This window comes from Ranitomeya variabilis, chromosome 2 (genome assembly GCF_051348905.1).
Source record: "Ranitomeya variabilis isolate aRanVar5 chromosome 2, aRanVar5.hap1, whole genome shotgun sequence".
NCBI lineage: Eukaryota > Metazoa > Chordata > Amphibia > Anura > Dendrobatidae > Ranitomeya > Ranitomeya variabilis.
Window position 1 is genome coordinate 974,870,836 of NC_135233.1, and position 26,579 is coordinate 974,897,414.

General features: G+C 40.5%; 1 protein-coding gene and 1 long non-coding RNA gene across 2 annotated transcripts in view; one reads left to right on the forward strand and one right to left on the reverse strand.

Moving 5' to 3' along the window:
- The window catches only part of CLSTN2 (calsyntenin 2), a 1,535,903-nt gene extending 1,522,642 nt beyond the window's left edge, over window positions 1–13,261 (forward strand). Inside the window, exon 17 of the mRNA XM_077290847.1 lies at window positions 11,050–13,261. Coding sequence (XP_077146962.1) covers window positions 11,050–11,262 — 213 coding nt within the window. The 3' untranslated portion in view covers window positions 11,263–13,261. The remainder of the gene's footprint in view (window positions 1–11,049) is intronic.
- Window positions 13,262–15,797: 2,536 nt separating this feature from the next.
- On the reverse strand, window positions 15,798–26,054 carry LOC143808326 (uncharacterized). The gene is made up of 3 exons (XR_013221923.1): window positions 23,389–26,054; window positions 22,156–22,365; window positions 15,798–21,505 (listed from the first exon to the last, which is right to left on the reverse strand). It is a non-coding gene; the product is annotated as an uncharacterized LOC143808326 (long non-coding RNA).
- Between the last annotated feature and the right edge of the window lie 525 nt (window positions 26,055–26,579).

The window sequence follows — 26,579 nt, forward strand, 5'->3', positions numbered from 1 at the left end:
AAGACTCTGCCAACATCTCTCCGATGGGAGTCAATATCTGGAGAGAAGATGAGAATATCATCCAGATAGACTGCGACCGAGGTGGAAAGCATATCCCGGAAGATATCGCTGACAAAGTCCTGAAAAACGGCCGGGGCATTACAGAGCCCAAAGGGCATCACCAGATATTCATAGTGCCCATCCCTGGTATTAAAAGCCATTTTCCATTTGTCCCCCTCACGGATGCGAATCAGGTTGTAGGCACCCCGCAGATCTATTTTGGTGAATACCCTTGCTCCCCTTAACCTGTCAAAGAGCTCAGAAATCAGGGGCAACGGGTACTTATTTTTAATGGTGATGGCATTAAGACCCCTGTAATCGATGCAAGAATGTAATTCCCCATTCTTCTTCTGTACGAAGAAGAATCCCGCCCCTGCAGGAGACACTGACTTCCTAATGAACCCTCTTGCCAAATTCTCCATAGACTCCATCTCAGGGAGAGAGAGGGGATATACCGTTCCCCGAGGAGGTTCAGCTCCAGGCAAGAGATCAATAGGACAGTCATAGGGGCGATGAGGTGGAAGAGTTTCTGCAGCCCTTTTGGAGAAAATGTCAGCATAGCACCAATAGCACTTGGGAAGGGAAGAAAGATCTGCAGGTATCTCAGTGGTGGAAACCTGAACGCACTATTTCACACATCTGCCCTTACATGACTCACTCCAACCCAATATCCTCCCAGAGGTCCACTCAATATGTGGGGAGTGGAAATGGAGCCAGGGTATTCCCAGTAGAATTTAATCCATTCCCTCAGGAAGGACAAGAAGGGAAATAACCTCCTGGTGGGAAGTGGACATGGATAACGTGAAAGGGACAGTCTGGTGTGTGATTTGTGTGGGAAGTGTTGACCCATTCACTACTCTAGCAGTCACCGGTTTGGCGAGCATCACCTGAGGTATTGCATGGTGCAGAGCAAAAGCAGAGGACATGAAATTCCCCTCTGCTCCTGAGTCCACACAAAGCTCGACTGTTAGAGAAGATGAGCCTAACGTGATTGTCCCTTTAAAGGACAACTTGGAAGAAAATGCCGCTGTATCTAGTGAACCTCTTCCAATGGTTACTAGACGCGATCGTTCTCCTGACCGCCGTGGACATTTATTGGCATAATGTCCTATTTGTTGGCAATTTTTACAAACCACGGGTAGCCGAGCGGCCCGGGACTTAGGTCCCGTTCGAGAAACCTCCATGGCCTCATGCGGGTCGGACACCTGAACGGAAGTTTCTAGAGGTCTGGTGAAGGTGGGAGCCAGCCAAAACCTTTGCCTACACTGGGTCCGCTCTAACCTCCGCTCATTAAAACGGAGGTCGATGCGGGTAGACATAGTAATGAGCTCCTCCAGTGTTGCGGGAATCTCCCTGGTGGCCAAGGCATCCTTCACATGGTCTGCCAGTCCTTTCCAAAATACCGGGATAAGGATTTTATCCGGCCACTCCAGCTCTGAGACCAGAGTCCGGAATTGGATGGCGAACTGTCTGACCATGGACGCACCCTGTGTTATTGCCAACAATTGGAGCGCGGTATCGTGGGTGACATGAGGTCCCAAAAAGACCTGTTTCAGAGCATCCAGGAAGAGAGGAGCACTCTGCACCACACGATCATTACGCTCCCATAGCGGCATTGCCCACTCCAACGCCCTGCCCGACAAAAGGGATAAAATAAATCCCACTTTCGCCCATTCCGTAGGAAAACGTGCAGCCAGAAGCTCAAGATGTATGGAGCACTGACTCACGAATCCCCGACATAGTTTACTGTCACCAGCAAACTTGTCTGGAAGTGGGAGACGGGATAAAGTCAGAGCAGGGGTGGCCGAGGACAAACTGGCTGCAGCTACACTTGCAGCCTGAACAGCGACTGCGGTAACATCCACAGCTGAGGTTGTGCGCTCAAGAACCACCAACCTACCCTCCAGCTGCTAGATGTACCGCTGTAAATGCTGATCATCTGCCATTTACTAGCCAGACCCTGGCGCTAGTATTATGTTAGGGCTAGCGGAATGCACCTGTTACCTCACAGAGCAGCTGTGAGAGGAAAGCACTGCGCCCTGTTAGCCTCACAGGAGCACAAGCTTGCTGCCGAACTGATAGCAGTCAGTGGTTATGCACACACACAATCTCCTCACCGGAGAAGCCGGTATTCTAGTGGTTTATTTCAGCCGGGTCCCTGAACCCATTCATGCATAACCATACTGGCGCAAAGCACATATTTGAATTGATACTAGCGCATGGCGTGCGGCCATGCGAGCCTTTTATAGCTGAAGCACGAACAAGACCTTCCTAGAAGGACCAATGAGAAGCTGCCACAAAGCCTGAGCACCTTCAAGACCTTCCAGGAGAACCAATGGCCTTTGCTGCAGTATCTAAGCATGTGACCCTCGATCTCCAATGAGAGATCTTACCCTGGGCATGCTCAGAAGGAGAAAAGCGGGACTTAGTCCCAAAAGCGTCTGCTCGCCGCTGCCCAGCACTGGCTTCAATGGCAGAAGCTGGAAAAGCAGCAGTGACCCTTTGCACAGAGTCAGACTGAGTGAGATGCTGGGACCGACGTCTCCGCTGAGCAGACTCCACTGCGGCAGGAGAAGAATGGGAGACCGCAGTGGAGATGGACCGAGAGTCCCCCTGTGCAGAGGCGGGAACTTGACCCTTAACAAATAATACCTTGATATCTGTGATCTGATGTATTTTTCCAGAGAAATCCACCTTTTTCTTATATCTAATTGATCTGTTCTAGACTACGGGGAGGACTTTTCCTAGAATATAACTCTGCCTCCAGAGCTTATTGTAAATAAAAGGGGACGATAACAGTGTGAGACAAGTAACTAACACAGAACAGGAGAAGTGAACTATGTCTTCTTTCATACGCATTTTATGCAGCTCCTGAGCTCTGCTGTATTGCACCAATATTACAGCCTGACTGCCTGTAAGATGGAAGTTGAAGTTGAAAGGAACGTACAGTTGTGTCAGTTATAATCACACACAGCTCTGCAGTAAGATCAGGAGAGCAGAGCGGCCATCACACACCACACTGGTATCTACCCCTTCATGTAAAACAATCTCTGGAGGCAGAGTTATCTTCTAGGCAGTGACTGCACAGACTGCCGGCCGCGACCATTCAGTGACGCGGGATTTCCGTGACAGACAAACAGACGGAAATGTCCCTTAGACGATTATATATATATATACAGTGCCTACAAGTAGTATTCAACCCCCTGCAGATTTAGCAGGTTTACACATTTGGAATTAACTTGGCATTGTGACATTTGGACTGTAGATCAGCCTGGAAGTGTGAAATGCACTGCAGCAAAAAAGAATGTTATTTCTTTGTTTATTTTTTTTTAAATTGTGAAAAGTCTTTTCAGAGGGTCATTTATTATTCAACCCCTCAACCTACCAGAATTCTGTTTGGTTCCCCTAAAGTATTAAGAAGTAGTTCAGGCACAAAGAACAATGAGCTTCACATGTTTGGATTAATTATCTCTTTTTCCAGCCTTTTCTGACTATTTAAGACCCTCCCCAAACTTGTGAACAGCACTCATACATGGTCAACATGGGAAAGACAAAGGAGCATTCCAAGGCCATCAGAGACAAGATCGTGGAGGGTCACAAGGCTGGCAAGGGGTACAAAACCCTTTCCAAGGAGTTGGGCCTACCTGTCTCCACTGTTGGGAGCATCATCCAGAAGTGGAAGGCTTATGGAACTACTGTTAGCCTTCCATGACCTGGACAGCCTTTAAAAGTTTCCTACCGTGCCGAGGCCAGGCTTGTCCGAAGAGTCAAGGCTAACCCAAGGACAACAAGGAAGGAGCTCCGGGAAGATCTCATGGCAGTGGGGACATTGGTTTCAGTCAATACCATAAGTAACGTACTCCACCGCAATGGTCTCCGTTCCAGACGAGCCCGTAAGGTACCTTTTCTTTCAAAGCGTCATGTCAAGGCTCGTCTACAGTTTGCTCATGATCACTTGGAGGACTCTGAGACTGACTGGTTCAAGGTTCTCTGGTCTGATGAGACCAAGATCGAGATCTTTGGTGCCAACCACACACGTGACGTTTGGAGACTGGATGGCACTGCATACGACCCCAAGAATACCATCCCTACAGTCAAGCATGGTGGTGGCAGCATCATGCTGTGGGGCTGTTTCTCAGCCAAGGGGCCTGGCCATCTGGTCCGCATCCATGGGAAGATGGATAGCACGGCCTACCTGGAGATTTTGGCCAAGAACCTCCGCTCCTCCATCAAGGATCTTAAGATGGGTCATCATTTCATCTTCCAACAAGACAACGACCCAAAGCATACAGCCAAGAAAACCAAGGCCTGGTTCAAGAGGCAAAAAATCAAGGTGTTGCAGTGGCCTAGTCAGTCTCCTGACCTTAACCCAATTGAAAACTTGTGGAAGGAGCTCAAGATTAAAGTCCACATGAGACACCCAAAGAACCTAGATAACTTGGAGAAGATCTGCATGGAGGAGTGGGCCAAGATATCTCCAGAGACCTGTGCCGGCCTGATCAGGTCTTATAAAAGACGATTATTAGCTGTAATTGCAAACAAAGGTTATTCCACAAAATATTAAACCTAGGGGTTGAATAATAATTGACCCACACTTTTATGTTTAAAATTTATAAAAATTTAACTGAGCAACAAAACTTTTTGGTTTGTAAGATTTATGCATCTGTTAATAAATCTGGCTCTTGTTTGAAGTTTGAAGGCTCTAACTTATTTGCATCTTATTAAACCTGCTAAATCTGCAGGGGGTTGAATACTACTTGTAGGCACTGTATATAGATTATGTCAAATACCTAATGGAAAACAGAATAATTACCTGGGTGGGAAGACAGAATGAGCAACTGTAAGTACATAATATGATGATTGCAATATATTAAAAGGATAAAAACTTTGAATAGGAGTGCTTTTTTAATGTCGTAGAACCTTATGAGTATGAAATATAGAAAATTGGAAAACTGCAGTATAGTATACATAATTAGGGTTTTTCAGTTAGATGAGAGTGCTTCTTTAAGTTTTTTTATCAGGTACCTGAAACAGCATAGCTATAGAGGTGAACAGCACCAGAATCCACAGGCCTGAGTTTGTAATTAGGTACCTGTTGCAGCAGGATTGTAAGGTAGATGTGAACAGCACCACTATTAGCAGAAATGAATTTGCGATCAGGTTCTTGAAGCAGCAGAGTTGTAGGTGGGAACAACACCTCTATAACAGAAGGAAGAATTTTCTTGACATGCAATCTCTTAAGTAAGAATAAAGCATGAACATCCATTTAAAGGGAACCTGTCACCCCCAAAATCGAACGTGAGCTAAGCCCACCAGCATCAGGAGCTTATCTACAGCATTCTCTAATGCTGAAGATAAATCCTCAATGTATCCTGAAAGATGAGAAAAAGAGGTTAGATTATAATCATCCAGGGGCGGCCCGGGTCTGATGGGTGTCGCGGTCCGGTCTGGCACCTCCCATCTTCTTACGATGACGTCCTCTTCTTGTATTCACGCTGCGGCTCTGGCGTACTTTGTCTGCCCTGTTGAGGGCAGAGCAAAGTACTGCAGTGCGCAGGCGCTGGGCCTCTCTGACCTTTCCCGGTGCCTGCGCACTGCAGTACTTTGCTCTGCCCTCAACAATGCAGGCAAAGTACGCCTGCGCAGGAGCCGCAGCGTAAAGACAAGAAGAGGACATCATCGTAAGACCGGACCGGACCGTGACGCCTATCGAACCAGACCGCAGCGGGACCTCCCCTGGGTGAGAATAATCTAACCTCTTTTTCTCATCTTTCAGAATACATCGGGGGCTTATCTACAGCATTCCAAAATGCTGTAGATAAGCACCTGATGCTGGTGGGCTTAGCTCACCTTCGATTTTGGGGGTGACAGGTTCCATTTAAGAAACCCATTATCTTTTTCCAGGAATGTACATTTTCTAGACTATCAAGTAGAAAAGATTCCCATGAATTCTCTTACAGTCCAGATTTTGGTTAATTTCATACTCTGTTACTCTCAGTGGCAGAAGAAGGGACTTTTAGCAGTAGAGAAGAATGTATTGGCTAACAGAGGACAAAGTAAGGGAATATGAACGCAATTGGGATTTTTAAATGTGGGAAGTAATTTCAGATGGATAGAGACCACATTTACATATGGAATAATCTGTTAAGGACTGATGAGTAGTGTTGAGCGATACCGTCCGATACTTGAAAGTATCGGTATCGGAAAGTATCGGCCGATACCGAGAAAGTATCGGATCTAATCCGATACCGATACCCGATACCAATACAAGTCAATGGGACTCATGTATCGGACGGTATTCCTGATGGTTCCCAGGGTCTGAAGGAGAGGAAACTCTCCTTCAGGCCCTGGGAACCATATTAATGTGTAAAATAAAGAATTAAAATAAAAAATATTGCTATACTCACCTCTCCGACGCAGCCTGGACCTCACCTAGGGAACCGGGAGCCTTCTTTGCTTAAAATGCGCGCTTTTCCTTCCTTCCGTGATGTCACGGCTTCTGATTGGTAATTTCAGGTCCTGAGGCCTATTTCTGCATTCAGGACCTGAATTACGTCACAGCTTGCTGTGATTGGTCGCGTCGCGGTCACATGGGCGGCACGCAACCAATCACAATCCGCGACGTAATTTTAAAAATGCGCGCTTTTCCTGCCTCCTGTGACGTCACGGCTTGTGATTGGTCGCGTCGCCCATGTGACCGCGACGCGACCAATCACAAAGCCGGAACGTAATTTTAAAATACTGAATGCCTAGAAGGACCTGAAAATTACGTCACGGCTTGCTGTGATTGGTCGCGTCGCAGCCACATGGGCGGCACGCGACCAATCAGAAGCCGTGACGTCACGGAAGGAAGGAAAAGCGCGCATTTTAAGCAAAGAAGGCTCCCGGTTCCCTCGGTGAGGTCCAGGCTGCGTCGGAGAGGTGAGTATAGCAATATTTTTTTATTTTAATTCTTTATTTTACACATTAATGTTGTATTTTACACATTAATGTTGTTTCGATACCGATACCCGATACCACAAAAGTATCGGATCTCGGTATCGGAATTCCGATACAGCAAATATCGGCCGATACCCGATACTTGCGGTATCGGAATGCTCAACACTACTGATGAGTTAGGAGCTCGCTTCTTGCCATAAGACATGAAATGGATGTTTTGGGTGGAAAGCTAAACTTTTCACCTTGCAAAATGTTAGAAACAGGTTGATTTAAATGTGCACACTGAAGACAAGATGCCGTGAATTCTTACATGTCTTCTTTCATTTATGCTACCTGTATAAACTGTAAAGGCTGTTCTGCAGTTCATTTTACACCTGGTTGAGCAGAGAGAAAAAAATAATGAGCCGAAGTTAAGTCCTACTGGCTGAATGCTTTTGAGACAAGAGAATATCCTCTAGATAAGAAAATGGAAGAAGGAAAAATAGAAGTAGGGATATATTAAAGTTCATTAAAATATGTCGGCATGTCTTCATCAGCATTGTATTGACCAAAGAACCTGAAAAGAACATCAGCCCTGCATTTTGTCTTGGTAGAATGGTAGGGGAAAAAAGTTAAACCACACAAACAAGAGTGTTGATCGAACCTGACTTCAGCCTATAAGCTGACTGAACATATTGCAGATATTTCAGATATTTATGATAAGTATAGATGGGAAATTTGCTCCTTCAAGTAGATATCACTATTCCTTTTGAGCTAATCTTAAATTTATATTAAGTGTTAATGATCACCAAAGGAATAATTCTATTCAGCCAAAGAGAATATCTCAGAAAAGAACCTGCTGGAATAGTTTCTTGATTTAGAGGATTCATGATGAGCAAGGGTGAGTGTTCACCTGAAAAACGTTTATGCGAGCATTATACTAACAGGAATTCACCTGTTATCATGACTTTTCATGTCCTGTGCATGGATTTAATTTAAATTAGCAAGAATCTATTAGTGAAGCTGGACTATTTCTTTGATTACCAACAATGAATCATGGTTACTAAAAAATACAAATTATGCAAATTGGCTCTTCAGAGAGGAAGAGAGCTAGAACTCTAGTGCCACCTATTGGAAGGTAGCAATCCTACAAGTCAATGTTGACCCTTTAACGAGCCTTGCCATTTGACTTAGGATAATAGCCAAATCAGAATGTCAATTTGCAGCACTGTGTTTTGTGGTACTGCCTCTCATCAGTGCAAAGCGGAGATCTGGTTTGGCTGTGTGAGTGGCGTCAGACTGTTGTCCAAGAAGTATAATTTCTCCTTGCAGAGATCTACATGCTAAGCATGCCGAGATAAGGAAACTTAAAGCCGCAATGCTCCAGAGGACAGGTGGGAGCCTGTTGAGCACATTTGGGCTCCATAGCTCATTGCTGCCTTCAAGTGTAGTGAGGCCCAAAGAAGGGGGTAAAGTTAGGTGTTGCACAGGGGGAATCTCAAACCATCTCTGCTGTGGTCTCCCATTCTCCTCCAGCTGCAGTAGAGCCTGCTCAGCAGAGACATCGGTCCCAGCATCTGGCTCAAGCTGATGCTGTGCGGCTGGTTACTGCTGTCCTTCCAGGCTCAGCCATTGTAACCAGTAGTGATCAGCAGAGAGCAGGCATCCCTGGGACTAAGTCCTGCTTTTCTTTTTCTGAGCATGCCCAAGGGATGACCTCTCATTGGAGGTCGGGCGTCACATGCTCAGGTCCTGTAGCAGCTCCTATTGGACCACTAGGAAGGTCCTGGAGAGCTTCCGCTATAAAAGGTTTGCATGGCCATGCACTAGTATAAACTTATTGTGTGTGTGGATGTATGCCTGTCGATGGATGAAAGCTCTGAATCATTCCCATTCCTATTGTTGACAGTTCGTGAATGGTGGAAGCTACCTAGCGCCTGACAGTGCTATACCGCACAGCTAGCACACGATACAGCGTCTGATAGCAGTGACAGCCAGTGCGGCGCCGTGCTCTAATAGAGCGCTTTCCTGACCCAATTCTGGGTGGTTAGTGGCGTCCGCCAGAGCGGCACTGCACGCACTGTTGTGCAGTAGTTTATTAGTTCTGTTAATTTCTGACACCCCAGTAGCGGTGTCGACCGCAAGAGGTCTAGAGAAACTTTCCCTGAGTCTTGGGACAGAGTTCTGTGACTCTTTGCTTGCGCTCTTTGTGCGGTAACACAACCCTGTGACGCAACAGGGTTCGCTTCTTTCATACCGGGTGAAGCTAACCTGTGTGTGCATCCACATTATACCGCCATATAGTCTGTCATTACTCAGCAGCAGGTTCCATCTCTGCACGGTGGACCCCAGGCTGCGAACGCACCTTATACCATCCTTATAATTATTTGGTGCGTTCTGCTAAACCTAACACCCTGGTATGATTATTGTGTTTTGGCCTCACCTGGTAGGATAGATTCCCTAAGCAGTAGGTTAGGATGATCAGTATCAATGAAAGATGAAAGGTAATGAGGCAGTGAAGTCAGAACTGCTGCATGACACATAGAACAGCAGGGTATGCAATATGGCAGACAAACAAGCAGGGCTAGAAGCACCAAATGCAGAAGAGTTGTAGCTGTGTACAGCACCAATATTAGCAGAAATTAGTTTATCGGGTTCCTGTAGCTGCAGCATAGTAGGTGTAAAACAGCACCTTCATGCTAAAACAAAAGTGTGACCTGAAGCTCTACACAGTTTAGCTGATAGCAAAAAACAATAGCAACAGATTTAATTGGTCTGAGCCAATATTTTTATTTACTTTTAGGATTTGTGTAAAAATCAGATATAGTTTTAAGTTAAACTTGTACAGACATATGAAAAATCTAAAGGGTTCACAAGCTTTCAAGCACCTCTGTATAAAAAGTGTAAATTTACACTAGTCCAGGGAAACACAACTTATGTCAGTCCAATGGCAACGAGAATCAAATTTTAAGTATTTGAGGAGGATTTGGGGAGTTTGTTCAGAAACTCACAAAACCCTCCTCAGTATCAAAACTCTTAAATTTTGAGGATTTTTCAGTTTTAACATAGCCATGAAGCATGTTATGGACTACTACATGTGTACAATATCAGAACAACCATTTGTACATGAATGCAGCACTAGAACTACTGTCAATAAATGAATGCAGCATCAGAACCATTGTCAGTACATGAATGCATTTCATAACTTAGTACACCTATAAACTGCAGTGTCAGGTTAGCCCTTTATATACTTGAATCACATGAACATGCTACTCTAAGTATGTCCTTAACAATGGTAAGGAGGTGCTGGGAGTTGTTGTCAGCTTTCATGAGACTGCGAACTATAAAGGAATCACAGAACTGATGAGACGCAGGCAGTATCTTAAATAAACATTTACATTGATGTACCTTATAGGTGACATCTTCTCTGATTGGAGTTGTTCTCATCCCTTTTGTCTCCATGTAGCAAAAGTACCATGATGAGATTTCACGCCCTGAGCTCATCTTTCCAGACTTCCCTCTTCTTTATCATCCCTGCAGCACATAGCACAGCACTGCTGTGACATCAGCAGTGTGATGAAAGACATATAGGAAGATGAGAAACGAAGTCTCCTGGTTCTTTGCAGGCCACAATAAATCCTTAGGCAGTTCATATGTGATCCATGGGCCTTATGCTGGGCAAACCTGAACTAAAAAGTTTGAAGATGTGGCAAATTTATCACAGTTCATGCTAGATATTAAATTTGATCTTTTAAAATAATTTTCTAACTTTGCCCATTAGCTTAGTTGGCGTTTTTGAGACCAGTTTTGTTTCCTCCATATTTTGATCCACGGTGGGGCATCTTAAACCCTTCCCAGCTTGCCCCTCCTTGTATAAAGAAGAGTACAAAACATATCTAAAACACTTAGTAAATGTCCGACACCTTTTGAATAGTCAATTGGCTCCAATGTATCTTTTAATTTCTGGATCCCCATGCAATACTTACAATGCCCGTATATCTGCTTTTTTTATGGACTACTCTAGACATTTTATTTCATGCTTGCAATTAGTGTTGTTTAATATTTGAGAGGTCTCTTTTTTGTTTATAATAGAAATATGAAACTAATGCCCCAGGAGGAGGCGAAAGTGAGGAAGAAGAAGAGATGGAAGATGATGAAGATGATGATGAGGAAGAAGAAGACAGCACAAGCGGTGACTCTGATGACAGTGATGAGGAGGAAGTTGAAAGTCAAGCAAGATCAAAGCAACACAGTGCAATACGAAGAGATCATCTGGAATGGAATCAATTAACACTTACCTACTAATACTTTCCTCTTATTACTCTTCCTTTTGTAACACAAATCTTATTTATTTCAGAAGCTACTTAGTTAAAGACTCTGGATTCAGTGACAGGATTACTAATAACACTCTCTTTATTTGCTGACAAACCATAGCCTGAAACACAAACTGATTTGTAAAGTTTTGATGTTTTGTTAGGGGTTCTTGTAGCAAATTGGGGAAATATATACCAGCTCCCTAGGATTAATGCCAGCAAAGGGAGATTTTCATTCCCTGAAAGAACTTTGTGTCTGTCAGCATGTTTAACCCATTTGCTCCAGAGAAGCCTATAGCACATACATTTTAGTATATTGAGACAAAAGAAAGAAAAAAACTATATTGAGCAGATTGTCTGTATATTACAGCATATAGGGGTAGCATTATAATAGAAAAGGTAATATAAAATATTTAATTCATTGTACTTTCACTTGCTGAAAAATGGCCTGTCATCCTCAAAATGCAGAGTAGATGACCAACTATAATAATAATAATCTTTTTATTTATATAGCGCTAACATGGGGCTCCCAATCTAAATGCCCTATCAGTATGTCTTTGGAATGTGGGTGGAAGCCGGAGTGCCCGGAGGAAACCCACGCAAACATGGGGAGAACTCCTTGCAAACGTTGTTTCTGGTGGGATTTGAACCCAGTACTCCAGCGCTGCAAGGCTGTGGTGCTAACCACTGAGCCACCGTGCTGCCCAAAGTATAGAAAGAAGTCAGACATGTTAAAGTTTCCTGTACAATACTTTATTGAAATCTATAACCCAAACTTTTATAATTTTACAAATTTTCTGGAAATGAAAATTACTACATTACACATAGATAAAAAAAATATTTTTCAGAAATGTAACTATTATAAAATGTTTACATAGTTTTCCTTAGTTGTTTAACATAATCTGTCATCACCAATCCTGTTGACAACTGTTTTATCTTACCCCACTACCTGTTAAAATCTCCATTGAGGAAAGGGCTAAAAGACATCTGATGTTCATGTGTCTTGTAAATGTTTGCATTCATTCTCTATAACCGGTTCTTCCTGCAGTGGGTTGAACAAAACAAAGTGCAGGGAGATAATGTCTATTATACTGCAAGATTATTGTGAATGAACATTCTTAAGAGAACGCGTTTCATGATAATTTTGTAGTCTAAACAGGCTGCACATCACCCAAAAAATGACCAAAACTCTTGCATGCCAGGTGAAATGATCTTTTGTGTTGCAAAAAAGATCATTGTTCTTGGTGTTCTTGGCAGAACATCATCCGGTTGTAAGCAGGATTTGTGCTGTCAAGAACAATGGAAGCCTATGTATACTGAATGACACTGTATATTACATTATTATATCATATTATATTATGATAACATTGAATTCTCATCATCAAAGTGCTTTGCCTGTGTAAACAGGCTTTTAAATGACCGCCAATCCCCAAATCATTTGCTGATCGGGATTCATTTAGTGTCGCCCGTCAGTTTGTGACGACAAACCTATACAACTGTAAAGATTAGATAGTAGCTGAAGTAGATAAATAAATACATTCATTTATTTTCTTCATGGTATTAGTTTGGATTATTCAATTTAGAAAATGTCAAAATATCATAAGAATTTGTATAATTTAATCTTTAAATCTAGATAGAATTAAAGAGGAAAATTAACATGGGGACTAACCATAACCATTCATTCAGGAACAGGCTCCTTTATAATGTGCACCAAAATGTTGAAAGTATCTTAACTGCTTAACGTAAACTACAGCAAGCTAATGCAAAACATCGATCACTGTGTTATTTTAACTTGTTGTTCATTGAAAACAAGTTATCAACTGTCCAAAGCCTAAATGGCAACTTACTAATTAATGGGGGTCCAACTGCTTGGATCTAAATAGATTGGCAAAATGGACATTTTTTAGTCCCTATGGGGGACTTTTATCAAAATTACAAAATGTAGCAGCAGACTGGATACCCAACTGCTACTCCATTCGCTCGCTAACGGGTTGCTAGAAAAATCTGAGTACAACGCTCCATATGGAATGAATGGAGCAGCAGTGGACCATGAGCACCTCAGCTCCATACTAACGTAAAGATTTAAGTGCTCCATTCTGCCTATCAGTGCAAGTCCGATGCAGGTGGACTCCTGCCAATCAATAAGCTGTCACATAACACTTTTAACTTTGTAATATCAGATTCTAGAGGTATAATATATAGTCAGAAACTAAGTGCAAACTCTTCTCTGAGCAAAAGGGTTAATTTTAATCTAAGGGTTATGGATACGCAATCCATTTGATTGGTTCTGCATGCAAATACAATATACCATCATATCCTGTCAATTAATCCAATAATTTTTTGTCAATGCTATTTTTTCATACTGGAGAGATTTTGGTTATGAATCTATACCTAAATAGTTTTAGTTAAGCCCCTTGGCTTTATTTAAGGCAATGCGGTTCCATTTTTTCAGATGGGACTAGATGTGAGTATAAGCCCTTGTTGAGTATCAGTTTCTTGGGAAGGATTGTTTAGAATTTTTCCAACCCCTGTTTATGCATTTCAGCATGTAAATTTGTTAATGAGTTTTAGTTTTAGTAAAACTTACATTGTCTGCTTATGTCTGCTAAGCTGGTAAAAGGGACCATCCAGTACCAAGTAATCATTGGGTGGAAAAGTCAGATGAATTATTGTAATTTGTGTTTGCTCCTTAGCTAAGGGTAGTATTTATCTACCAATGTCACAAATGGGGATTCTGCTAATGTGTTGCTGTTTGTCTCCGAGCCAAGCGATAACTATATACTAAGATCATCCAAGTCCATGTAATGTATCACACTTGTAATGTCACATCACCTGAAGGCTGCGAATATAAAACATTCTTTATGGTTAATTTTTCGAGTTAGGTCTCAAGGAACATTTTGAACATTTATTCGTATTTCTCTACTTACCATTGTTCTACTGATCAACACATAGTTCTATTCCAATTGGTGAGGATTTCACTGGAGTAGGAATCTATATATCTTTGGAATGGAAAATATGTGCAATAGTTTGGACACTACATCGATCCTGAGCGTAACATAAAAAATTAACCACAAAGATACCATTTACTTTGCTTTTTCTATTTTTGCTTATACTTGTACTAGCTACATAATGTACAATATTACTCTTGTTAGAATTAATTTCTATACAGTTCATGGTACTTTCTGGGCTTTTTAATGCTTTTTTCTTCCCTCATTTTGAAATCTATTGCATATATATCTCAAAGCAAACCGGTCCAGATGTGCTAGTGCTGAGAATGCAAATGTTGGCGCCACGTGAAAAGTAGCCATAAAGTGCATTGGGGGTCTCTTCATGCACTAGACAAGCCCCCCACCCTCCAATGCACTAAAAAAGTAATTTACATGTGGCTTCAAAGATTCATTTCTCAGTGCTGAAACACTGGATAACTCCAGGACAGGTATGAATTTTATTGTTGCTTTATGAAACCTACTGCCTAGACTCTAGTTACTTTAGTAAAATCCATGCATTCAGGTTCTATTTAATTAGCTAATTTCTAAGTTGGCTTTACATGCTCTAATATTATGTAAATCTCATTGATTTGCCTGTATGTGCAACATGTCTTCAGTCACATGTGATAATTTATTGCTATTATAAATTGTGTAAAGCCATTCTAAGTAGAGATGAGCGATTTTAATTGGGTCAGGGCTTATAGTGCTTACCGAATAAGCTGCAGAGGGAACCTGGCTTCCTGGATCGCTCGGGCTGATCAGCTGTTCTGCATGTGTCACGGCTGTGTGACAGTCGTGACACATGCATGGAAAGCCTGTGTGTTGGGCTCTCCATTTATGTGTCGTGATTGTCAGCCGAACAACTGATCAGCCGGCGCGCTCCATGTATCCGGGTTCCCTCTGCAGCTTATTCAGTCAGCGCTATAGCTCGCCAAATTTGCAGGGACCCAATCAAATTAACTCATCTCTAATTCTAACCCTTTTAATCATGCATATGATCATTTGTTTCTAGTGAAATAACATTTCATTGTTCTGTCCATACAGATATAGATTCATACTCATTCAGCGGGATCTACAAACTATATGTTGTAGATAGGTGTCATGTCAGAAAATAATAAGTTGTGTTCAGGGGCGGACATATCATTGGTGTAACCTGTGCAGCCACACAGCGACCCAAATGATAAGGGAGCCAATTTCCACCACCAAAGTAGAAAGCAGAATTTGTTGTAGACACATAAGCGGGTGTAATATGATGAGCTGTAAGGGACTCGTATATTGTTCTTGCACTGGAGCCCTCTTCTGTCTATGTCCGCCCCTGCTTGAATGATTAGCATTAAACTTTGCTTTAAAAGTTTTCAATTTAAGAGCTCCCTGTGTAATGAGCTGATATTGCAATTCGGTTTGTAATAAATCTGAGGATATAACCTATTATAGTGGTAATAATAACAATTCACAGACCAGAAAATGTGGTTTCCGACTACTTATTGCATTGCAAGCATCTCTTTATTTGCACCGTCTAAAATAAAGAACTAATTTTAAAACGGTGGACAAAAGGTGTTAGATATATTTTCTTTTATCCATATTCATTTATTTATATACTAAAATAACGTACCATAATTTATGCTGTCAAAGGTTCAATTAAATTATATTGATTGCTAAATCTAGAAAAATCTTGCCCAAAAATTGGCAGAATCGTGCTGGAAAAATTGACAGAGAAGGTGAGTACCATTTTTTATTTTCCCATCATATCTTTGCTGTTTTTGGCATTACTATTAAAAATTTTCTTGGTTTTATATGGTAATTTTTTTTGTAACTTGTATATTTATTTCATTGAAATTCCTGGACAATCTTTTTAAAAAAGGGCACTTTTTCGGGGGGTCTTAAAAATATTTGGTGTCTCCATGATTTTTTTGAAGCAGGAGAAACTGGTACAGAATACTATGACTGCAATTTTCATCATGTTACAGTTTACAGTAAATAGCGACTAGGTGTTCCTATTAGAATTATATAGTATCTGTATTACAGGTTGTGGAAATATACAATGTAAAATGTAATAATTTATTATGTTTTTCGAATGTGTTCTTAAAAATAAGGTTGGCTGTCTGTGATTTTTGCAACTCTGCCATGGACTGTAGATGCACAGGGTTACATGTAAGGATGAGGGCATAAAAAAAGAAATCAAAGATATTGCATATTATTGCTACGTTATACTCATGAAAAGACTGTATATATAAAAAGATGTATATGGTGCAAATCTCCTCTACATATCATTTTATATAAAGCATATACCTATATTTCAAACAAAGTTGATAAAAAATTATAATACAATGAAAAATATCGGTGGATTTAAAGATGCAAAACATGTAGCAAACAAAAGTTTTAATATTCACTGACAATTTGGTGGATAATATTGAAGGAAACTTGTCATGTAAAAAATGCTATTAACCTGCAGATATGGGGTAATTCTGCAGGTTAATAGCATTCTGAAGCTGTCCAGCTGAAAGCCTCGCTGCCAGGAGTAAATTAACTTTATTCTTCCTGGCAGCCTCTGGATTTCAGTCATAGGGGTGGACGCGCGGCTTCAGTCATTGCTCAGTACATAATGAGCTGCGGCTGTAACCATGCCCCATCATTGCCCAGCTCAGCATTAAATCTGGCTTTCAGACAGTGCTGGGACATGGTTACAGACCTGTCAATCACCTACAGTCGTTCTGGGAAGAGCCAGCTGGGGTTCGGAATCAAACTCATTTCCAAATATAGTTCTGGCTGGATTTTTGAGTTGCGTTTTCTATAAAACACAGTTTTGGGGCAGCATGAACTAGATGACAGGTTCTCTTTAAGGACCTTTGTAATGAATACTATTTTAAATATGGCTTCATTTTTAGTTTAAGATGTATCAGAAGAATAAAAATTGGTCACAAAGCTTTTAATTTAAATAAAGCTACCTGAAAATGAAACATAGTCGCTACTAAGCGGTCATCATATACAATACATGTACCTTAAAATTGTAGCGAATATAAGCTTTTGTGAGAACAAGGCTACGTCAAAAGACATAGCAAGGAAGATGCTCTTCCAGATGTGCTAAAATACTCTTCTCCTACAGATGACATCATCAGATACAGGTGAGATTAAGTTTGCATGCTATTTCCAGCTTTGAGTAGTGCTCTGAGGGTGCTTGTATACATCTTAAGTGTTGCTAAAGATTTCTGGCAACAGAAGATCAATGTAGTGAAACGCAAACATCAGTTACAGTTTTATTTGGCCCGGAGGGACCCACACATCTTTCTACTTAGTAAAACAAAAAAATTCAATGTTTGCTGTGAAACTCTCATTAATTTAAAATAACCTGAAGCTGCAATTCTCAGACGTAAGTCACTTTTGTATGGCCGGTTACACAGGCTTACTCTTTATGTGCAACGCATTTTTGGTCATTATTGGCAGAACACATTTATAACAATGCAGAGCTTGTAGCGACAATCATTTTTTATGGAGCTACAGTTTGAGTAGGTGTAACGCCAGGGAGCCAGAACAAGCAATGCATTTAGAAAACTTTACTTATCAGTCATTTAAACATACAGGTTACATTGTCCAGACCCCTTAATTCATGTGACAGATGTGAGGTGATTAGTGTTGAGCATTCCGATACTGCAAATATCGGGTATCGGCCGATATTTGCGGTATCGGAATTCCGATACCGAGTTCCGATATTTTTTGCGATATCGGAAATCGGAATCAGGATCCATATTCATGTAAAAAATAAAGAATAAAAATAAAAAATATGGATATACTCACCCACCGACGGCCCCTGGCTCTCAGCGGTGCAACCGGCAGCCTCCGTTCCTAAGAATGCAGTGAGTGTAGGACATGCGATGATGTCGCGGTCTTGTGATTGGTCGCGTGACCTCTCATGTGACCGCTCACATGACCGTGATGTCATCGAAGGTCCTTCACTCTCTGCATTCTTAGGAACGGAGGCAGACGCTTGCAGTGGTGACAGCCAGGGTTCGTCGGAGGGTGAGTATATCCATATTTTTTATTTTTATTCTTTATTTTTTACATGAATATGGATCCCAGGGCCTGAATGAGAGTCTCCTCTCCTTCAGACCCTGAGAACCATCCAGGATAGCTTCCGATATTTGTGTCCCATTGACTTGTATTGGTATCAGGTATCGGTATCGGCGATATCCAATATTTTTGGGATATCGGCCGATCCAATCCGATACTGATACTTTTAAATATCGGACGGTATCGCTCAACACTAGAGGTGATCCTTTAAAGCTGAATAAGCCTTCAAATTTATGATCGGGGAGAAACTCTGTAAGCACCCTTAGCCGTTAAACATTTTTCTTAAAAAGCCAAAGATTTATCTCTAAATAATTAGGGGTGATTGCAACTCTTGGCCACACATTGACATTTTAAGAGAAAACTAAGTGCACAAAATTGTACCAGTTCAGCTCTATTAGGGCATTATCCAGATCCTCAGACCCAAGACACATTATAAAGTAACCAAATAGCCATGTAGGGGATTTAACACCCTGTAAACTAATATCTTTTGCTTAGTAATCTTCCCTTCCATTCCACTGAAATAATTTTAAATCCAACTATTAGATGCTCAATGCAATCTTTTTATGGTCGAGCTGTTAAGAATGCCATTCCTCTCACAGCCTTTATATGTTTCTCTGCCTCCCTCTATCCTGATTTTGTCAGATTTGCTCATCTTTGGTGGAAACAATCCCTACTTAAATTGTCAAAAGTCATGGAAGAAGTATCTTTGTACATGATTAAAAACATTTATCCACCTTATCAACCTATTATTCTCGGCTCGGTTTCAGCGGTGTTGGCACTCGCGGACCCTGGGATGTGATATGTTTGAATGACACATAATTTCTGGTTCCCAATTAGCGCTGGCATCACTGTCCCCTCCTTCGGACAAACTGGAATGAAGAGGAAGTCTTGGCTACAGCTGATTCCTGGCTTCCTCTTCATGTTAATTTTATCCGAAGGTGGAGACAGTGACCCCAGTGCTGATTAGGTGCCAGCGTCACGTGTCACAACACTGCATTAGAGACCCGGGAAGGCTGAGTTCCCACATCGCGGAATCGGAGGCGGCACGTGAGGTGAGTGTAGGCTTTATTATTTTATTGGGGCTGAACATTAAGCTTAAGAAGGAGTTGTCCTAGTAGTGGACAATCCCTTTAAGATATATTTCAGTAAATTTGACCCTTATGACTAGATTATTTTTTTCTTGGCAAATTCAGCAGACTTTTCAATAATTCACATTATTAAACTCACATTTCTTATTTAAAGTTCATGTTGTGGTTTTCTACTTTGTGAATAATATAGTATTAATAAATGAAAAATAGCTCATAAAAATAATTTATAGTAAACTGACAAAAAATAATACTACATAAAAAATTGTATACTATGTGGCTAAGTAGGTAGGTCAGCAGATTAAATGTAACGATAAGTAAAAAAGGGGATGCTACAACAATTTTCCCTTTTTGTTAAAATAATAAAATATAAATACTGCTACCTTGTCTGGAGCCCAACGTGGCACTGCTCCTCTTTACAGGTCACACTGTGCTCTGTAAGTGGAGCGTCAAAATGAGACCACGTATGCTTGTAAAAGAGACTTTTGGCTCATGCATAGAGTAAGCCAGAGAGTTTGAAGAGCAATGACGTTACTGAGATACCAAAGAACACAGCGGTAGCTGAGCATATTAACATCCACATACTAGACTACATATACACAACTTAGTGAGAAAAAAAAACTTCATGGCAGGGTTTCTTTAATAATCTGTAAAAGATAATTCATCATGCATAGGCTACCATTGATCTCAGCAGTGCGAATCCTGTTTGCGCCGGACGATGCACTCACAGGGACAATGATCTTTTGCCCTCAATAAAAAATTACTTCGCCCAACGAATGAGCATTTTGCTAATTCGTCAGGCATTTGACACCCTGTTTACACTGAAAGGTTATCAGAAACGAGTGTTCTTAAGAACGCTTCTATACCATAAGCTTTAAGAATAAGGCCAGGGTCACACTTGCGAGTGCCATGCGAGAAACTCACTTGTGTCTCTCGCATCAATACCCTGCACTGCCGCTGGCACTCAGGACTGGGGCATTCAGCTTCATAGAAATACATGCAGCCACATGCTCTGGCCCCGAGTGCCAGCGTCAGCGCTGGGTATTGATGCAAGAGACTCAAGCGAGTTTCTCGCATGTCACACGTGACCCCGGCCTTAATGCAGCTTCGGGATTAGACTGGATGCGAATGTTCATGTTTCATAGGACATTTACATTCCATATAGGATGGTAGAAGCCAAATAAACTGCTTTATTATAAGAAATATCTTTTGTAGAAATCCTAACAAAGATATTTCTCACACTATAGTGATAGGATCAGTCCTGAAATACCTGACACAATGTAACAGAAGAATTGCAGTATAAATATTCACAGAGAGAATGCTACAAATCATTGTACAGACAATTAGAAACTTTTGTTTTGCCATGTATTTATCAGACAGCTATAAAAGGACACTTAAGGCTCCATGCTATGAAAATCAATGACCTCTTCACACAATCCGCTGCTGTGCCCGTGCTGCAGTAAGGAACCTATTTTCCCCAAGTTTTCATTACTGAGCAAAATGAGCACAAATTATATCAAATTCCAAAGAGAAGTAGAGAAATATTTTACTGAAATGACTCTGACAATACCTTTTACATCGATTATGGCCCATTACTTTGTGTTCAAGCTGCAAGTGACTGAGTTTTATTGCTATAGGAAACTATGCTTGTTAAAAAGCAAACTCTAAATGCCCGATTCATTACACAATTACTTACAGTAAGAGAGCCAGACACAGTTTTTTTATATGCACAATTATTAAATAGGATACCGCTACAAAAAAGATAATTCTTTGTTATTAGGCGCCAATTACAGCAGAAGATGATAAATAAATTATCTATAAAGAATTCATTTCATGTGAATTGGAGGGTTGCACAATCCAACAGTCTCCAACGCGATTCCTATGTCTGCAAGGTGCAATAAATCACCTATATGGTATGTAATGTAGCATAAAATGAAATGTTACCTACCAAAAACCTGGACGTGAGCAGATTGTGAAAAATAGAAGCAGACACATGAATCATGTCTGGAAGTAAGGTAGGAAAATGTACGAAAGTACATAACTGAATAGGCAAAGAAGTGATATAATAACTTATTATTCATAGTGATTAGATTCAGGACTAGTGTTGACTGTTGAGCATTCCGATACTGCAAATATCGGGTATCGGCCGATATTTGCTGTATCGGAATTCCGATACCGAGTTCTGATGTTTTTGCGATATCGGAAATCGGAATCGGAAGTGTGTGGTGCGTATGGTTCCCAGGGTCTGGAGGAGAGGAGACTCTCCTTCAGGCCCTGGGATCCATATTCATGTAAAAAATAAATAATAAAAATAAAAAATATTGATATACTCACCCCTCCGGCGGACCCTGGCTCTTAGCGGTGCCTCCGTTCCTAAGAATGCAGAGTGAAGGACCTTCGATGACATCGCGGCTTGTGATTGGTCACGTGACCGCTCATGTGACCGCTCACGGAGGAACGGAGGCAGATGCTTGGACCGGTGAGAACCGGGGCCGTCGGAGGGGTGAGTATATCAATATTTTTTATTTTTATTCTTTATTTTATACATGAATATGGATCCCAGGGCCTGAAGGAGAGTTTCCTCTCCTTCAGACCCAGGGAACCATTCCGATATTTTGTGTCCCATTGATATGCATTGGTATCGGGTATCGGTATCGGCGATATCCGATATTTTTTGGATATCGGCCAAACCAATCCGATACCGATACCTTTGCATATCGGAAGGTATCGCTCAACACTATTCAGGACTGTAAAATGTCCTAGGGGCTCATTCACACCTCAGTTTTTTTACATAAGAGAAAAATTTCATCACTGTCAACAAAGTTTCATGATAATTTGGTCCGATAGTAATCAGTTTTTCCCAAGTGATAAAATATAGTTTTATCCATCACTCGGATCACAATTGGACATGCCACCACAATTTTGCATGTAAAAATCAGATGTGAAATCTCTTTAATCCTTTTAAAATGGTCTTAATCATAACGTCAAGACTGATTCCTGGTCGAAACGCATCATTTTTATTGCTCCTTTGATGTAATGCAGTATTTTATATGAAGATGGAATAAGTACAGTTTTTGTTTTATACAAGTCACTTTTAGCTAACAGTTTTTTTCTTGCTGAATTTTTACTCATGTAAATTAGTGGTTGACTGTGACTTTAAAATGCGTACGATGGACATTCAACTTGCAACATAGCCTCACTGTTTAATCTGTAACTCTGCAGATAACAGTGAAAGGTTAGTTGACTTTCCATTCAATTAATGATATTACATATGCATGTGTGAAGTCAGAGCGAGAATATGTAGATGGGAGGACACGGAATCACATGTAATATAATAATTTACCTTTAACATATTTTCAATCTGTCCAAATGAGAAAGGGTTTCTGTAATTGACTTAAATGGGTATGCCCATCTCTAAAATCATATCCTGAGATGTAATATGTAAAATAATAGTAATATTAGGAAATACCTCCAATTAGAAATGTAGTATAGTATTTCTAATTTGCTATGTCTCTTTCCTCATGTGCAGGCCTTGCAGGACCTTAGGTATCCATGGTTACGATCACTAGCAACTAGCTAACTAACTTTCACTATATCAGTGGTCGTAACCATGGATACCTAAAGTCTTGCAGTGCCTGCACATGAAGAAAGAGGCATAGGGAAACAGAAAAACTATGCTACATTTCTAATTGGAGGAATTTGATAATGTATTTATTATTCTACCTACTACATATTGGGATAGGATCTTGGAGATGGGATTACCCCTTTAATGTAAGATAAAAAAAAACAAGCATACTAAGCATAACTAAATGATTGACAGACTGATCAAAGAGAGTTCTGCCTGCCAGAACTTGCAATCTGCAAGGGAAGGAGAAAGGAGTAAGCAGGAGCCAGGTTCCTGTAGGTTGCAGGGTTTTTTGAAGGGGTGGGTTTTCAGCTTATTTTTTAATGGTGGGAGAGAGTCTGACCTGTTGGGGTCACATATTTCATGTTAAACGGATAGATAGTGATGCTGATGTAAAAAGCAGACGAAAGGAGAAGTAAAGAAGGTCTTTTGAGGACCGCAGATTATATTTTGCAATACATAATCTCCGAGCAGAGTTGATTAGGTCAGTTATGTTTGGTGGGAGCAGGTTATGGACTGGAGATTGCATGTGGAGACGTACTGGGTGATTAGTTCAGGTATGCATGGAGATTGATAGATGATGGACAGCCTTGTTAAAATTTTGAGCTGATTTCTACGGGCAACGAGTTTGTGGTTGACATTGCAATTGCACAGGAAATAATTTCCCCAGTTTCACTTTGAGAATCCACTTACACAGATGGAAGCCATTTACTTTGTTGCATTTAAGACTATTTTCGATGTTGCAATTATAGATTTGAAGAAGGCGCAATGCTGAGAATATGTTTCTTTTCCACATAACCAGCTGCATTAAGGCACAAAATTCTCATTTCTGAATTCATAAGCAAATGAAAAAATATGTAAAATCACAGCCGTGGGATAACGTAGTGATAAAATGAGGTACTCAGCATTTTTCTCCTGCTTAATAATTAATCAGTCTCAACATGGGGTTATAGCTGTGTTAATGAAGGTATTACAGCTGGGTTTAACTTGCCATCGGCTTCTACATTTGTTATCGAACTTCCAGCAGTACTGGGCAAGAGGAACGCAGCTGTGACAAATTGTCTTTGTGTGGCGTCTGCTTATGAGGTGGATGTTGAAGGCAGCTGATAAGAAGAGATATGGATTTAAGGCTGCAGATAACTTGAAGCGCAATTAAACAAAAATCCCCTGGTTATTATTTACTTGTGTTGCAAAACAAACCTACTTTATTCAATCACATCAAGAAAAAAATAACACAACAGAATTGGTTTTAATAGATGCATTTAAATTCCAGTGCAATATATTATTCAGTTTTTATGCCAATGACAAGCTGTGGAATTTGGGCTTTAGATAATATTTTGCTTTGATTGGATTAATTCTTGGCCCAAAATGTTGAGACACAAATTTTAGTTTTTACAAAGATTTGCTGCTTCAGCGTTTTTAGATTAAGTCTGATATTTCTATAGTTACAAAAGTATTAACCAAAAAGAAGTACTCCTAAAATGTAACTTTTAATTATAAATGCCCATACAAGAGTCTAGCAAAATGAAGGATCAAGAACATATCCCCATGAGATTAATGAACGTAGAGAGGGAAAGAGACAAAGGTAGACATGCTAAGTTCGATATGGTGCCCCCGTTTAAGGCAGGCTATCCCTAAATGACCCCTAAAAGGATTAACTATCCAAAAAGCCACCACCATCACCAAACAATAAAGTGCTAAGTTTAAAAATTTTAGAATTTGTCTGGATAAATGACCCTAAGGTAGTACAAAATCATAGACTGCAGGGATAGTCATAGACTGCAAGGATATGCAGAAAAATTGAATGGTTTCTATTTGAGTGAACCCTCAAAAGATATGGCACTTTAATTGAAAGCCCAAATTATTGATTATAAGGTTGTATCATATAATACCAATAAGAACTAATAAATCTGTGTAACAAATATGGACATGTATAATGTAGTGGAAAATAAATAACAGCCAATCATAAATATACCTAGGAATATGATCAACAATGTAAACTATAGGTGTTCACAAGGGACAGCATCTCACCAGACAGTACAGATACTAACTTAGCAAAGATCCATAAGGATCAGTAAATTGGTCAAATTCAAGCAGACCAACAGTTGATAAGATGATGTACTTATCTCTAGAAATGTTCACAAGCCCATTCCGACGTGTTTCCCCCCCAAGAGATGAGGTGCAGGGTTCATCAGCGAACTTAGTGTACTTGGGTGGAAGTCGTTCCCCTGATGAGGAAACTGTCTCCGTGGCCATGTGAATGATGATGATTAACTGTATAATCAAAAGATATATATGAGGAGTACTTCTTTTTAGTTATTATCTATATTAGTTTCAATCTGTATCCAATTGAAGTTGCTATGTATAGTTAGAGAAGTACAATTATAAGTATTTCATAAGTTTTAAATTTGCATTGACCAATGTTTACAGTTTTGACTCCCTTTTTTCAAGACTTCTGAAATTCACCCTGGCATGTTGGATTTCATCTTCTGGGCCAAAACCTGGAAAATGGCAACCCATTCCAGCCTAATCAGTGCTTAGAGTTTATCACAATTTCTGAATTTTTGTTTGTTTATCCACCTTTTGAGGAATGATCATAGGTTGTCATGGAGATTGAGATCTGGGGTATTCCCTGTCAATGTCAATATTTTGTTCACGGTATCACTTTTGCTTTGAGATATGGTGCGCCTTTATCTAGAAAAAAGGCATGTTTTCATCACCAAATTGCTTCTGAATCTTTGGGAGAATTTACTACTGGGATATGTTTAGATGCCATTCTTTATTCATGACAGTATTCATTGGAAAAACTGCTGAAAAGCAACTACACACATGAATGGTTTTGGGTTGTTTTATTGTTTGTATGACACAGAACTCAAGGTAGCTGTCACTTTTTCTTCTCCAGACAGTCATTCTTGCAGATGTCTCAAACAGTCTGAAGGAGATTTCATTAAAAGAAAAAAAAAAGCTACCACAGTTCCTTACTGTCCAATCCCTGTATTTCCTCCAAAGCGTCAGTTGGTCCTAATGTTTTTTGTGGATAAAAGTAGCTTCTTCCTGCCCTCATTTCCAATAGGCCTCTCTCTAAAAGTCTTTGCCTCACTGTGCGTGCAAATGCAGTGACACCTACCTACTGCCACTTCTAAGCAAGCTCTACATTGATAGCTGAATTGTTTTTATGAGATATCCTGACACTGTTGAACTGTCTTAGGTACCCAACACCTTTTTACACAGCAATTTAACCTCTCTCTCTTCAATGTTTTTGATGATCTGATAAATGGTTGATTCAACCATAGTTGATACAACAATTCCAAATACCAGACACATTTAAAGCAACTTATTAACATAACTAACTTAACTATCTTAGAGCGTACGCTCATGCAGATAATGCATGGGATACGTTATTAGAATACAGCTAAACTCCTCTTGCATTAGTTTTCATTCCCCAGAAAACAAACAAATGTTTTTTTTTAATTTAACATGTCTGGTCAATCTTCCATCAAGATAATTTGTCAGATGGAGAGTTGTCCTACATCAGTGTCCTGCATCA